Source organism: Myxine glutinosa, chromosome 12 (assembly GCF_964187855.1).
Source record: "Myxine glutinosa chromosome 12, kmMyxGlut1.1, whole genome shotgun sequence".
In the NCBI taxonomy this organism is placed as follows: Eukaryota; Metazoa; Chordata; class Myxini; order Myxiniformes; family Myxinidae; genus Myxine; species Myxine glutinosa.
Window position 1 is genome coordinate 50,586,804 of NC_136272.1, and position 16,501 is coordinate 50,603,304.

At 43.3% G+C, this 16,501-nt stretch overlaps 1 protein-coding gene across 1 annotated transcript in view; it reads left to right on the forward strand.

The window, feature by feature from the left end:
• FOXP2 (forkhead box P2) overlaps nt 1-16,501 on the forward strand; it is a 398,689-nt gene that overhangs the window by 152,665 nt on the left and 229,523 nt on the right. Inside the window, exon 5 of the mRNA XM_078766261.1 lies at nt 3,986-4,322. Coding sequence (XP_078622387.1) covers nt 3,986-4,322 — 337 coding nt within the window. The remainder of the gene's footprint in view (nt 1-3,985; nt 4,323-16,501) is intronic.

Below are 16,501 nucleotides of genomic sequence, written 5' to 3' on the forward strand. Positions count from 1 at the left end.
TCCTTAACTCAATGCCATTTTAAGTTTTAATTTCCTTTAAAAAAGATTTTCTCTGCAATAATTGGACCGATTGAGATCACATTTTCACGGTAGGAGGGACTCGGTCTGTAGAATATTTTATTGTTAATTATGACGTCACAGGTCATGTGGTTCGGCCGCCATATTGTTTTTCGTAAAAAAACGAAAACCCCTTTTTCTCTGCAACGGCTGAACAGATCAAGGCCAAACTTTGCAGGCAGAATCGCATACCCATGACGAACAAAAAAGTCAGCGAGCATGACGTCATGCATCACATGGTTTCAGAGTTATGACGTTTTTAAGCATGAACCTTTAAAACCGAGCTCCTCCCTCATTTTTGATCCAATCGAGGGGAAACTTCACAGATCTGTTCAGCATGTCAGTCTACTAAAATGTCATTTTGGAATTTGCGATAGGGCACGTGGTTTGGCAGATATCGTTAATTAAACGAAAATATTTTAAAAATGGATATCTCTTGTTTATTCTGGAGTTCTCCTCAAGCCGCACCGCGCGCCCTCAGTCTCGTCTCGCGAACGTCAACAGCGTGACACAGCGCGCGCTTTGGGGAGGGGCGTTGCCAAGCCGAACAACATATATATATATACACATCGATCATTGATTGTGAACCGGAAAATATAATAAATTACTGATATTTCGTGACTCGAAAGGTTCTTTATCAAAAACTTATTTTCTCGTGCTTCTGCTGACCTGTCTGCAAGGTGTACAAATCGAAGTCCCGAGTGCGAATCACAGGTGAGCCCGTCCTGAGGTAATTCGCGATTGGGAACGATTCGGAACCTGTGGGTGAATAACCCTTGGTAATTTCGCCAACAGTTTTCCGGACGACAGACTGCCGGTAGGGGACATGTATTGCAGCGCAATACTCAGAATGCTTGTTATTCTTAATATCACTGCCATTTAGTATTACTATTACTAATACCCCACACACGCGAAATTAAAAGCATGATTAACCAATTGTTGCATGTCGGTCTGTCTGTAAACTTCAGTTTATGATCGAGGAACATCTTATTTGAATTGAATGCTATATTGTGAACACGAATTGGAACACAAGTCGGAAAACAAACCTGCTGCTTTACAGAACTGTGTCTCTGAATTCGTCCCGATCACACACGCACAGAGAAGAGTGAGATAGTCTTTTTACTCTGTGTACCTGCCTGGCAGTAAAACAAAATTGAAAATCATTCCAAACAGGAAACGTGCTGTTTTTAAGGATATCATAAAGTACATAAACAACAGGCACAAATAACTAAACTTAGCAAGTTAGATAGGGTGATGCAATAGCCACTACGTCAACGGTGGTAAAACGTGGTAAATTCTGTAATTAATTTATCTGTACGACTTTTACAATCTTTATTTAAATTGAATTATATACTTGAATATTGCAGAACACAAATGGCCTTCTTCTCACTTGCAAGAGCCTCCATTTTTGCAGCGCTTGGACATGTTAAACAAGTTGTTGTATATGGGTGGTGCATGAGACTGCTTCAGTAGTGCTAACTTCTGTAATTTTGCAAAGTATCTTTAAAATCATTCCTTTATTTAAATTGAAGTATATACTGTGTGGGGTAACGTGTTCCATGAAATCTCGTTGTTATTATTATTATTATTATTATTATTATTATTATTATATAATCATTGTTGTTACCTCTGCCACCGAACGTGGATGAAGGTTATATTTTCACCCCCGTCTGTTTGATTGTCTGTCTGACTGTGAGAAGGATAAACATTCTGGACGGATTTGAAAAAAAAATTGGTGGACAGGTTGGGTGTGTGACACAAACGAGTCGATCAGATTTTGATGAAGATCCAGATCTGGATCGGGATCCGAGATGTTTTGAAGTGATTCTTCACCATTGAGAGATCGGGCCAAAAACGATATATAGCAGGATATCTCAAAAAGTTATGGGTGGATTATGACGAAGCATGGTGAATGTGTTGGCTAGGTGACAAGACCAAGCGATTCGATTTTCTTTCAGGTCCGAATCCAGATCTGGCCTATCAGTGGGATAAATAATATAAACTGTTGAGCCTGGTGGAGGTATGCTCTCTACCAAGTGCCGTTTTAGTTGCTTTTGTTTTTAGGAGCGACCTTGTAAAATGCTATGATGATGTGTAATGACGCTCAAGCTGTTATGCAACTTCACATCACGTTTTTCCAAGGTGAAAAAAGGCAATAAAACATGGGAATTCATCAGGATTTTTTGCAGTCACATCTAAACCAACATCGGCTAAGTGAGTGCTAAATAAGGTGAAGGCCTCTGAATCGTGATACAATTAAGGACTCCAAAGTCTCACGCGTAGTACCCTCTACCACCACCACTGAGAGCGGCGCCACACAGTCTACATTTACGTAGAGAAGTTGCGTCGGCCCCATAAGCGTAGTTTGACTTCTCTACTTGGGGAGGCAAGGGCTTAATATTAATAATGGGTAGCTCGGTCTGATTTCCAAAATTACTATTCGTTAGTGTAGTTACAGTGTACGTGAAATCACAAATAAAGTTTACGTTCATAATTGTTACTCACGTTTAAATACGGGATGTTTTTATCTTAATTGTGCACTACTGAAAAAAATTAAGGTGGGGGCACCACCCCCCCCCCCCCTCCCGAGGAAATTCCCCCCTGCTCCTCTCCCTCTATAAACTAAGTAGTAGCTACAACCTTTGTCTCATGAACCTTCGTCCCCCTGGAAATTGTGATTGAGATTGGATAAGTAATGAGCAAATGCACAGACAATAGTTAAACAGAGACAGACAGACAGACAGACAGGTACCACATTTTGTGTTTTAGTATGATTAACAGGTTTCTCTATAAACATTTAGGTACTCATTTATTGGATGTTTGTTTGGTAAGCAGCAGAAATTTACATTTCACTTTGAAGCTTGTGCTAGGCAAACAAGAAAGTTCAATTTGTACCCGGCTAGGAAAACAGGAAGTGAACTCCAAGAACGAATGTTAAATGAAATATTATCACTTGCAGTAATAGATTGTCACTCTTATTTTTTGGTCTTTCCACAAACAGTCAACTGAAATGAAGTGTGACAAAGAATGGTTATTTTCAGTGTTAATGAGACCGCATTTCAAACTTTCTTTGTGTTAGTCTTGCTTAATAATACCGAAAGCTGCCAAGGATTTAGCAAGGTACAAACGTACAGCAGGAGCTGTGAAAGGTGCAAGCTGGAATTCCTGCCTTGCACAGGGAGACTGCTGATGGGGCTACGAGTGTGCAACCACACAGGCAGATGGGTGTTTAACATCCGTATAATGAACAGGGCAAATTTCTATGTATATTTATGTCCAGGCATACATATCCATGAGTACAAAGGGTAAATGCTGATTTGAGGCCTTTTGGAGCTCACTGCTTGCTGTGAGCTCGGCATTCATGTATGCAAAGCATGGCAAAGTTGTAACACCATACCTAGCAAGGTGTGTGGTTCACACTGTGCTGGCTAATGCTGTTTTTTTTGTTTTTTCCTTTTTACATATATTCTTGGCGTAAGCAGTTATTTTTTTGTTGTTGGTTTTTTTAACTGCTCACTTAGCAATAGAATCCACCAGGTGAATGTGTATCCCAGTCCGGCACCGTGGTACAGGAAAACCATGATGGGAGAATCATTGCACATGGGGAGTGACAGCGGGGTCAGTGTTTCCTCTCTCGTCATACAATGGACTACCACCATGCAGTCTTGCCAAAGTCATCTGAAAAATATCCACAAGATTTTTTTTGTTTAACACTAGTTCCTGACTTGAGATCAAATGTTGTGGTTAGACAATCACATGTCATTGCGAACCTGATGCAATGAGACCGAGTTGGTGAAAAACATCATTGCTGAGAACTTTCCAAAGACATGGAACTTGTTTTTCACTGAACAATATGTTACAAGTTTTTAACCCTTAATGAAATGCTTTTGTACTTATGTCTTGTAATATTGTCTGTTCTTTGGATCAGCCGCAGCAGCAGCCACAACAACAGCAGCAGCAACAGCATCAGCAGCAGCTGCAGCAGCAGCAGCAGCAGCAGCCACAGCAGCAACAACAGCAGCAACAGCAGCAACATCAGCAGCAGCCACAGCATCAGCAGCAGCCACAGCAGCAGCAGCAGCATCAGCAGCAGCAACAACAACATCAACAGCAACAACAGCAGCAGCAACAGCAACTTGCAGCACAGCAATTGGCATTCCAGCAGCAGCTTCTGCAGATGCAACAGCTCCAGCAGCAGCACCTACTCAGTCTACAGCGGCAAGGACTCGTGCCTCAAGCCCTGACACGGCCACCCATACCACAAGGTGAGGAAACTCTCTTGGGTTTATCGGTGACGATAGAGGTTAAGTTCAGGTCAAATTGACAGGACTTGTTCCTTGTCTCCATGTCATGACATGGTCAAAGCACACAAACGCTCTGTGTCGGCCCACAAGCAAGCCAGACATCATTACACTATTCATACTTGCTGCATTGTAAGAACATCCATACATGGAAAAGGCTGACATTGCCCTTATCTACCCATACTGTCTTTACAAGATCAATGCTAATGGCAGAGCAAGGAGTTCACATCACAATATTGGTAATTTTACAAATGGCGAAACCATGGCAGCTGCTACATCAGTTAGAAACATCTCTACTCAAGAACTCCAAAGCCAAAAATATAACTACTTCTCGAGCCAAACTGATATTGTGGATTTTTCTATTTCATAATGCATGAACTATCACAAACTGCACCTCCAAACCATCTTTATTTTACAGAATTATTATTTTTGGGGACCTGACAAAATAATTGCCATGAATGAGTCCATGTTCGGTTGTAGAGACAAACTTCAGTTAATCCGACTTGTTATCCTTGAATCGATACGCAATACGCAGAAGGGGCAAGCAGGTTTGACCTCTTTCGTACTTTCACTGATCCAAATTTTTTCATATAACAGGATTTATTCGTTTTTTTTTAAAATTCACATCACATGGCTTTGTTGTTTTACCTTTGGATCACATATTTGTGTCGCTAATTCAGGTATTGAGGCTCATGGAAGAGTAGAGTTGGGAGAAAATGAGAATTTAGGGTTGCACCTCAGCCATGAGGCATGGAGTTACAGGTGTAAGGTGGGCCAGATCTCAGTCGGGAGGAGCCAGATATCCCAGTTAGAAATAGAAGAGATCACGATGGAAATTTGGGCAGAAAACGAAAAAAATTAGGTTCGGACGAAATGTTGTGGAGAGGTTGGGTGTGTGACAAGGTCGAAATGATTCGATTTTGGTTCAGGTCCAGATCCAGATCTGACCTATCAGCGGGATACAACACGTAAGCTTTCCACCTGGCGGAGGTATGCTCTCTCTACCAAGTGCCCTTCTAGTTTTGTTCTATGTCGTGATCCATTCTCTCCTCCACGAGCCTCGACTTTGCAGACAAAAAAGTGCTGTTGTCATTAACAAATGCATATCGATCCAGGATTTCTTCCGAATTCAGCCCATTGGTTGCATCATTACACAAACGTAGCTGTGCCGCTACTGATGCAGTCATTACAACGGGACAACCGGCTTTACGTCCTTCCTAGATAGAGACTGTTCACTTTGTGATGCAATGGCCTGCCAAAAGCACCATAGTGTCAGTATGTAGAATCAAATCCAGATCAGACAGTTCAAAGGCGTGTACACCACCCCAATGTGCCATCCTTTCTTACACACAAACTGTTGTTGCCATTATTCACCATTTAGTAGACATTACACCACAATTCCACAAGCCTCTCGTTTCCCACTGAAGCCCTCCTGTATGGTTTCCTGTAATTGGACCAATTTGATTATCTAGCCTACACTTGCAAAAACATTTTGAGCATCATGAGCCGTGTTGAAGGACACTCAAAGAAAATCATTTTCTGTGCTTTTTTGCGGATTTCACAGAAAAAGTTAAGTGACAGAGGGCGGAAGGTTAATGTAATGACCTGAACTGAGAGGCAACAGGTGGACAATAGGCTGTACAGGCAGACAAGGATGTATGGGGGTTTGTTGCATATCTGTAAACAGTTAGATAACGCTCCGCAGTATGTCACATCTGGTGGCATTTGACTTCAAAATCACAGTCTTGTTATGGAGTGGGTGTTTTTGAGATTACAGCATAAACCTGGCACTTTGCTACCCTCCCTTAAAATCCCTAACTACAGGGAAGTTTAACTTTGGAAAGATTTCACGTTTGAAACCTTCGTGTTCGGCTCTCAGAATCAACATCTCCATAGTTGAGCACGTCTGAGGTTGAATCGTGGCTGCGTTACCTGAATTTCGAGTGAGTGTGCAAAAATGAAGGCACAGCCAATGGTATTATCCGATCTATGGCCTCATGAGTTAAGAATGAAATTTATGACATCATATGTCACATGGTATGGCAGCCATATTGGTTTGAAGGAAAAAAAATTGGACATAATTTTCTCCAAAACCGCTCCACGAAAAAAAATTAAACTTGGCAAATGTTATCAAATCCCCATTGGATATATAGGGAGAAAACGATGACGTCATTGATGAAGTGGTCTTCGAGCCATAATTGTTTGATTTGAAATCCTTATCCAAAATTCTGAAACTTCATTTGTCTGAGGTGTGACCCAATGTGAGTGAAGAATGGAATTTATGACATCATAGGTCACATGGTATGGCAGCCATATTTGGATTAAAGGAAAAAAAATGGACATAATTTTCTCCAAAACTGCTCGATGAAAAAAATTTAAACTTGGCAAATGTTATCAACTCCCCATCGGGTATATATGGAGATAACGATGACGTCATCGGTGAAGTGGTATTCCAGCCACAATTGCTTGAATTGAAATCTTTATCTGAAAAATGCGAAACTTCACTTTTTTTTCTTTTTTTTTGTATACTGAATCGAGGCTCGTGACGTGAGAGAGCTAACATTTACTTCACAAACAAATCAACCAGACAAACAAAATATATAAAAAGAGGGAGCGGAAGACAAGATGGGGAGAGAAGGGGAAGCACACAAACACAACATTTGAGAGCAGGGAGATATGTGGAAGGGAGAGGGCTTGGTGGGAGGAGGCGTGGGAAGGGGAGGGGGGGGAGGGAGAAGTATAAAACACAAGGACACCAAGGACTTCCAGGACAGAAGTTGGTATTTCAAAAAAGTGGAATTTGGGTGAAATTAGCGGGGGTAGAAAAGATCAAGGTTTTGGATGGGGGAAGATAAGAGATGGTGGTGAACAGCTGTTTTAAAAACCTGGACGGTGGAGTGGGATTGAAGAGAGTGAGGGAGTTTGTTCCAGAGGCGGGAGAAAAGAGGAATGAAGGAGTGAAGGTGAGCAGAGAGTCTTGATTTTGGCAGTTTAACCATAAGAGGGTTGCAGGCAGATCTTGAGCGACCTGTAGGAATATTTGCGGGACAGAGCCCAGAGAGAGCTGGGGGGGCAAGGCCAGAGAGGAGTCGGTAGAAGACGGAAAGACCACCAACCTGCCTGCGGTGAGTGGGTGAGAGGCCCTTGGAGTTAGCTTCATCGCAGGAGATTCCAATGATTCTGAATGCTTTGGTTTCAACAGCGTGAAGACGAGCTAGGTGTGAGGCAGGAGCACCAGCCCAGAGGGGAGAGCAGTACTCCATTGAGCTGCGGATGAAAGCCCTGTATGTGGTGAGGAGCTCAGGTGTGCCAAGGAAGGACTTCGCACGACGGAGGATGCCCAGTCGGCGACTGGCTTTGGAGGCCAGCTTGGAAATGTGGTTTTCCCAGCAAAGATCATGGCAGATAGTGAGACCCAAAAGCTTGAGTGACAGAACTTCTTGGAGAGGATTATTCAGAAAGTGGATGGGAGGGTTGTCCAGTCGGTCTTTTCGGAGAGACATCGTAAGAGTGTGAGATTTGTCAGGATTGAAAGACATGTTCCACTTGTTTGCCCAGTCTGTGATTTTGTCCAGGTCTGCAGAGAGTGAGGAGGCTTCAGACTGCCGATCTGAGGGATGAAGAATGGAGCGAAAGAGAGTAGAGTCATCAGCAAAGAGATAGAGAGGATTTTCAAGAGAGTCAGAGAGATCATTGATGAAGACCAGAAAAAGCACAGGGCCCAGAACACGGCCTTGGGGAACTCCAGCCTGAACAGGAAGAGGAGATGAGAGAAACCCATTCAGGGCCACACGTTGACTACGACTTGAGAGGAAGTCCACCAGCCATGCGTGGAGATTTCCATGGATACCAAAAGAGGAGAGTTTGGTGAGCAGAGCGGGGTGCCAGACCGTATCGAAGGCACGTGATATGTCAAGGTCACATATCTGATATATGACCCGAAGTGAGTGAAGATTTAAATTTACGACGTTCATAACCCATGCCATGAAACTATGTGACATAACAGGGTGCATGGATGATACTGGTTTATGGACCATATGGACCTTAAGAGTAGTGGGCCACAACAGTAGTGTGTTCAGTTATGCACTCTACAAGTGCCGCTGTAGTTGTATTATTGATTTATTTTTTGCGAATGGGTTAATAACCATCTCACAATTCCCTTTGACTTTTGGATCAAATGCTCCAAATAGATCACCCACATTTAGAAAGAACAATATGAGAAACTGTAGTTGTCTCGTCTTTCAGGAATACTACTACTGTTACTACTGTTACTACTACTACTACTAATAATAATAATAATAATAATAATACTACTACTACTACTACTACTACTACTACTACTACTACGACTACTACTAATACTTGAACAGCCTTAGTATTTCCTCCTTGTGCTCTCAGCCGTGGGAATGGTTTTTGCCCAAATACTTTATGAATAGGCTTGCCAGGCCTAAATTTATACTGAAGATGGTTGGAGCAGAAATTTTAATTTGTTCAGGGAGATACCGTTAACTCACCTCCTACTCTTCACAAAATACACTGTGGGATCTTTAACATCCACCAACTAATGCAGCAGATGGGACACCTAGCTTAAACGACCATCCGAGGGACACCAGTCCACCCTTGTGATATAATTCCCTGCCTGCGAAACACCAATTCTACCATTTATAGTCTGATCGGGAGTCCAATCTAGATGAGACAATACACAGTTCAAAGGTAAGTACGGTGTCTCGACAACATCTGCTCAGACCATGGATCGCTCTTCAGGAAGTATTCTGTTATTCAGTCACTCATTGCTTGAAATTCCTTTCCAGCCTTCCCTGATGCTTCCTATGGTCTGAATGATCAGGAGGACTAACCAGAAATGATTAAATCTTTATTGTTTATTCAAGGTGATGGCACGAAGGTGTAAGTTTTATGGTGTCCTGGGATTTTAAGCTTTTCTGGCCTTGTAATATTCACACAGTTGTTCCTGTGAGATGTAACTCTGTGAAATTGAAGACGCTACACTTTTTTATACATTGATATAATGCTCACTACATCATGTTTAGTTTAGTATTCATTTTGATCGAATGGATCTTGGTTTATCTGTATGTGCATATATGTGGTACAAACACATACACACGCACATGTGTGTGTATGTATATATATATATATATATATATATATATATATATATATATATATATATATAATATATATATATATATATATATACGAGCAAAAGTATCTGGCGTTTCCGGGTAACAATGAAACGCTTCCTGACGGGAGTATGATACATGCAATCTGGGTCCATCATCTAGAGCAAATTGTAAAAAAAATCGCAGGTACAGTGGACTCTGATGCCGTGGAGTGACACCCTATCCCATGGAAGTTACACTCACAAACTGCTTACGAAGTACCAGGTTATGCTTCTGCAATTTAATAAACCATTAGTGGAAGACAATGACATTATTTTGCTCCTTCAGCTGACAGTTTCGTTCAGTTTCAGGAACACACACACACAAACACACAAACACACACAGTAACACATGCACACACACACATATACACACACACATTAACACACACACACACACACACACAGTAACACACTCACATACACACCCAGTAACACACACACACACACACACACACAGTAACACACACACACACACACACACATGCACAAAAACACACACACACATGCACAAAAACACACACACACAGTAACACACATACACACACACACACAGTAACACATGCCACATGCGCGCACACACACACACACACACACACACACACACACACACACACACACAGTAACACACACACAGCAACACACACACATAGTAACACACACACACACACACACACATAGTAACACACACAAACATAGCAACACACACAGTAGCACACACAGTAACAGTGTTTGAAGCCTTACCGATGGAAAGTCACTCCTGCCTCTGTTCGTCCTCGTTCATCACGATTTATGCACAAGACTGCATTTTGCCTCAAAGTACAGTAACACACACACACACACACACACACACACACACACACACACACACACACACACACACACACACACACACACACAGAGTAACACACACAGAGTAACACACACACACACACACAGTATCACACACACAATAACACACACACACACAGTAACACACACACACACACACACACAGTAACACACACACACACACACACAGTAACACACACACACACACACACAGTAACACACACACAGTAACACACATACAGTAACACACACACACACACACAGTAACACACACACACAGTAACACACACACCGGCACCGATCTCCGACAGCGAGATACGTTTTACCTGACAAAGTAAAAAGAAAAAAAAATCTTAACCGAACCAACAACACCGCGTAGGCAACCATCACAAGTCCATTTTGGCGATCGACACAGTTTACGGGATCGTTTTCTCACACGCAGACTATGTATATATATATATATATATATATATATATATATATATATATATATATATATATATATATATATATATATATATATATACATACACCACCATTTATCTATCACCGGCACCGATCTCGTACAGCGAGATGCTTCTTCTTCTTTTTGGGGTTTTTAATGGCGCTTTCAGAGCCGCAAGGCTCTGTATGTGCCACGCACCAAAACTTGGACGTCCTCATCAAGAGAGACACTATTAGGTTCCCCTAAAACTTTATAGGCTTTCCCACTCTCCTCGAAAAATCTTAACACGGATTTACAGAGTCGGGGGTGCTTCTGGTTCAAGATGCTTAACATTTCTGGCAGGTCTGCGACTTTGACCCCCATCCCCTAATATTCTGGATACGACGCTGTCTATCTCCCTCATGAAGTGGGCATTTAACAAATATGTGCATCAAATCCTCTGGTTCCCTACAATTCTCACAATGCCTGGTAGAGTGACATCCTACTCTATGAAGGTAAGAATTTGGACGACAGTTTCCGATTCTCAACCTACATAAAGCCACCTGATGTCTTCGGGCCAGCCAGGGGAGCCTAACTGGAGGCATCACATCCGATGCACCTCATGACAAAATCTCGCCTTCGTGCCCGAGTCCCACTGGACTTGCCATTTTTGCACGATCCGTTCCTTAACTAGACTGACAATTTCCGATGGGCCCAGAGGGATTACAGTAACTTTATCACTCTGAAGGTCTTGCTTAGCCACCCGATCACAAGCCTCTTTCCCCCAATGCCCACATGAGCGGGGATCCAACACAGGTCGATCACTGACCTCCTCCACCTTGCAATGCTCACCAAGTGAAGCACTTCAAGGACCAGGTAATATCTGCCACCATCCTGCAGGGATTCCAAAACCTTCAGCACAGAAAGCGAATCAGAAAGGAAGACCACACTGAGAGGGTTAAATTCAATGACCCATAACTATGGCAAAAAGTTCAGTTGTGAAAACTGAGAGGTGGTCGGTTAGCCGAAGTGCTCTGACTACCCTAAGGTCTGGGATACATACTGCAGAGGCTGTTCTTCCTCGAGGAGGTTTTTTTTAGACCCATCCGTATAAACATGCATGGATTGATTCCAATTCCGATTAATAAATTCAAAGGCCTGGTTGCAAGATGCCATGGGATAACTCCTATCCATTTTCCGCCAGAGATCCAGGCGGAGACGGGGTTTCGAGAGTCTAGGGAGGCCAGATTGGATCTTTATGAAGGGGTTAATCGGAAGAGAGTCCAGCCCCATGTCCTTGGCGACCTTCATACAGGCTAGCCCAAGGGGAGGAGATGTGGAGATCTTACTAGGCCATTGATACTCCCATCAAACTGAAAATATGGCTTTACCAGGATGATTATCTCCAGATGAAATGGTCCTAGTCCAGTATTTCATTCTGGCCAATTCCCAACGAAGGGCTAAGGGCATCTCTCCTGCCTCTACCCGAAGTGCTGTCACTGGAGAGCTTATAAAAGCCCCCAGCTTTAGACTGGGCCCACCTTTAGCCCCCAGCCCAGCTTTAGAGAGCTTTAGACTGGATGCTCTCCAATTTAAGGAGGTTGCTCATGGACATATCTCCAAAGGCCTGACAGCCATAATCTAGATGGGAGCAAATAAAAGCCTTAAATAAAAGGAGAAGGCTCTCCCTGTGCACTCCCCAGTCAGTACCGGATATGCACTGCAATAAGTTTAGGCCCTTGGCACATTTAACAACCAACTTCTTAACAAGAGGGGTCCATGTTAATCCCTTATCAAAAATAATTCCTAAAAAGCACACCTCAGACGACGCTTTAAGGGAAATGCCGTTCACTACCATCAATATGTCCCCCAACCTGCTTTTACGGAAAAAAAATGATAAATTTGGACATCTCCAGACAGCTTGAACCCCCAGGCTTGGGTCCATTGCTCCAATAAACTGATATCAGTCTGAAGATTTTTCCCATCATGGGCACGTTCTTACCACTGGTCCACATGGCAATGTCATCCGCAAACAAAAGGATCTTGCTATAAAGCTGAGGATGGGAAGCTACATCATTATTCATAATATTTAAGAGTGTTGGGCTCAGGCATGGCATGTAGTGACATGGGCATTGAGGAAGTTAGGAGTGGAGGAATGGTTGATCAGAGTAGTGATGGCAATGTACAAAAGAGCGCGCACAGCTGTAAGGACGAAGGACGGAAACAGTGGTGAGTTTGAGGTGAAGGTGGGAGTGCATCAGGGGTCGGTACTAAGTCCACTACTATTTGTAGCTGTGATGGAGGTGCTGGCTTGGAACGTAAAGGAGGGTTTACCGTGGGAGTTGTTGTATGCAGATGATCTGGTGTTGATTGCAGAAAGTATGGATGGACTGAAGGAGAAGATGAACAAGTGGAAGGAATGTATGGAGACAAAAGGTCTGAAGGTGAATATCGGAAAAACGAAGGTGATGGCAAGTGGTAAAGTATGTGGTGAGGTGGAAAGAACTGGGAAGTGGCTTTGTGCAGGAAGGGTGTCGGAGTGAATTCCATTCAATGTACAATGTGCGCTGAGTGGGTTCATCAAAAATGTAGTGGTTTGAGAGGGTCATTAACCAGTGTGGCAGCTACATTCAAGTGTAAGGTGTGCACAAAGGGAGCTGCAGATGGAGGAAATGTTGAGTTGGATCTTGGAGACTGCGTGAAGCTGGAAGGTGTAAAAGCATTTTGTTACCTAGGAGACATGCTGAATGGAGAAGGTGGATCAGACTTGGCAATGGTTGCATGGAAGAAGTTTCGGGAACTGAGTGGCATGCTAACAAGGAGGGGAGTGTCGTTGAAGCTGAAGGGAAAGGTGTATGCTGCATGTGTGAGAAGTGTTGTGATTTATGGGAGCGAGACATGTGTAATGAACGTAGAACAGCAACGAAGGCTGGAAAGGGTGGAAATGCGAATGGTTCGGTGGGTCTGGAGTATCGTTGAGAGAGAGGAAGACAAATGATGAATTGCGAAAGATGATGGGAATAGAGCCTGTGATGGATGCTGTGAAGAGAAACAGTTTGAGATGGTTTGGTCATTTGTTGAGGAAAGATGAAAGTGACTGGTTGAGAAGAGTGATGGAAATGAATGTAGAAGGAAGTAGAGGACGGGGAAGACAGAGAAAGACTTGGCTAAAGATGATCGAAGAAGAAATGCGGGCAAGGGGGTTAACAAGGGGAGATGCAGAAAATATGGCAAAATGGAGAAGATTGTCATGGGGACCGCAAGGCTAACCCCCGCTCTTGCAGGGAAAATGGCCTTAAAATGCCTGTTGTTGTTGTTGTTGGGCTCAGGCAGCTGCCCTGGGGAATCCCCTTATCTGCGTGAAAAACTGAGGAGAGGCTAAGACCGACTCTAACCTGGAAGGATCTATTAGACAGAACATTCCTAACCCACCTAAACATTCTGCCGCTAACCCCGAGGTTCTGAATCTTATGGAGGAGGCCCTTTTTCCTAACAAAGTCATAAGCCTTGTGGATATCCAGAAAAACCACCAGAAGTGACTCCTGATTATTCAAAGAATTCCTGGCCTCATTAGCCAGTGTAGTGATGTGGTCAATAGCTCACCGTCCCTTTCTAAACCCACACTGCCCTTTGTAGAAGGAGTTGTTCTCTTCAAAGAAGTAAACTAAGCGATTATGGACCATTTTCTCCATTAATTTGGACATAACCTCAGTGAGGGAGATTGGACGGTATGAGGACTGGGCTGCACAATCTTTCCGAAATTTAAGAATAGACACTACAATATGTGCTTCCAATCAAAGGGAAGTTCCCCTAACTCCCAACTCCTATTAAATAGCAAAAGGAGAACTCTCAGAACCCTATCATCCAAATGCTTGACCATAAGGTATGTCAAACAATCTGGACCTGGGCACTATTCTTAGACTTCGGAACCACCTGCTTCAGCTCCCAAAGAGTAAAATCCAGGTCAAGTGAGGAATTTGGGGCCCACTCGCCATTGATCATGTCCAGATGATGCTGTGCAATTTGGATCCTTTGCCCTTTCAACCCCCTGTTATCTCTACCAGTACTTCCAGAGAAGTGCTGGCCCAAGGCCTCTGCCTTCTCCCCATTTGAGCAAAGAGTTTTGTTCTGAAAATGAGCGCCGGGATTGACTTCCACCCTGATTTGATTCCCTTCATACTTTTGACCCCTATCCATACAACCTTAAGAGGGGTATCTGGATTGATTGGAGAGTAAAATGCGTGCCACGAGGCCGTTTTGGCTCGCTTGATGACCCGTTGGGCACACGTCCTTTTCCTTTTATACTCCGAGGCGTCCTCCGACCACAGGGTTCCCCTTAACCTTTTAAGGGTGGCCCTCTTCTCCTGCATAGCCTATTTGCACCTCTCATTCCACCAGGGGACTCTAATTTTCTTGCAGGTGGAACTTCTAGAAATTGGAATTGTGTCACCCGCAATTTTATTTATAATTTGGACCATATTCCTATTAAGGCTATCAATATCATCCGTAACCATCTCTTCCCTCACTTCGCTGGCACACCGACTCAAAAAGAGGCCCCAGTCAGCCTTAGAGAAATTCCAATAGGCCGGTGCATCCATATCCACTGAGCCCCTTCCTAATTTAAGGTTAGTAACCACTGGAAAGTGATCACTACCCAGGTTGTCTTCATGCACCCTCCATTCACACTTCGCCGCTACCGAGGACGATATAAAGGTGAGGTCCAAAGGGGACAACTTCCCTGTAGCTGGATTGATACAAGTCCCCGCTCCATCATTTATTAACACCATATCAAAATTGTCCATTAACTCCTCGATGCATCCACCATTCCTATCTGAGGATCTGCAGCCCCAAATAATGTCATCGCTGTTAAATTCACCACAAAGGAAAACCACCCCTACACATTTCCTAAAAATCTCCTGAAATGCCTTGATCCCCAACTGCTAGCAATGATTATAAAAGTTTATAACTGTAATCCTTCCCCTTGAGCCATGAATGAAAATCATATTCCCCTCAAAATCATCCCAGCATTCCATTACCGTGAAGGGAATACCAAGTTTAATACGAGTAAGAATCCCGCATCCACCCCCATTCCCACAAACTCTATCCCTATGTAAAAGGGTGTAACCCGGAATCTGAAATTGACTGAGACTTTGAAGCCATGTCTCTTGTAAACAAATTACATCAGGTTTCAATGGCAATTCAGAAATATCCTTTTTAAATTCAGACCCATGGGCCATGAGACTTTTCACATTCCATTGAATTGCTAACATGAAGAGTCCTGAGACGGTTTCGCCGCAGTCTGTGAGTTATGACCTTTCCTCCTTGTCATGCTAAATATTGTTACGTTTATGGGGGTTAGTTAATGAAATACCTTAGGCCAGGTAGAAGTGCATCGATTACCATGCTTCGAATGTCATGTAAGAACACCTTGATGTAAATAAGTCAGCTCCGTGTGTTCGGATTTAGTGTGATGTGTGGCCATATGGAGCTATGTAGGGGGCTCTTGTGCTATGTAGGTGGGGTTTAAGGGTAAATCCCTTGTATGTAAGTGCCTCTGTGGTTTTCCCCTTGTTCCTTATGACACTACACTACACACACTACCAACCAAGCGATCGGCGTGTAATTATAAACATTAAATAAAGCCACTGGATTCAGACATTGAACACTGCTGCTGGCGCCACCAGCCGAGTCATCGCAGCACCAAGCAAGCAG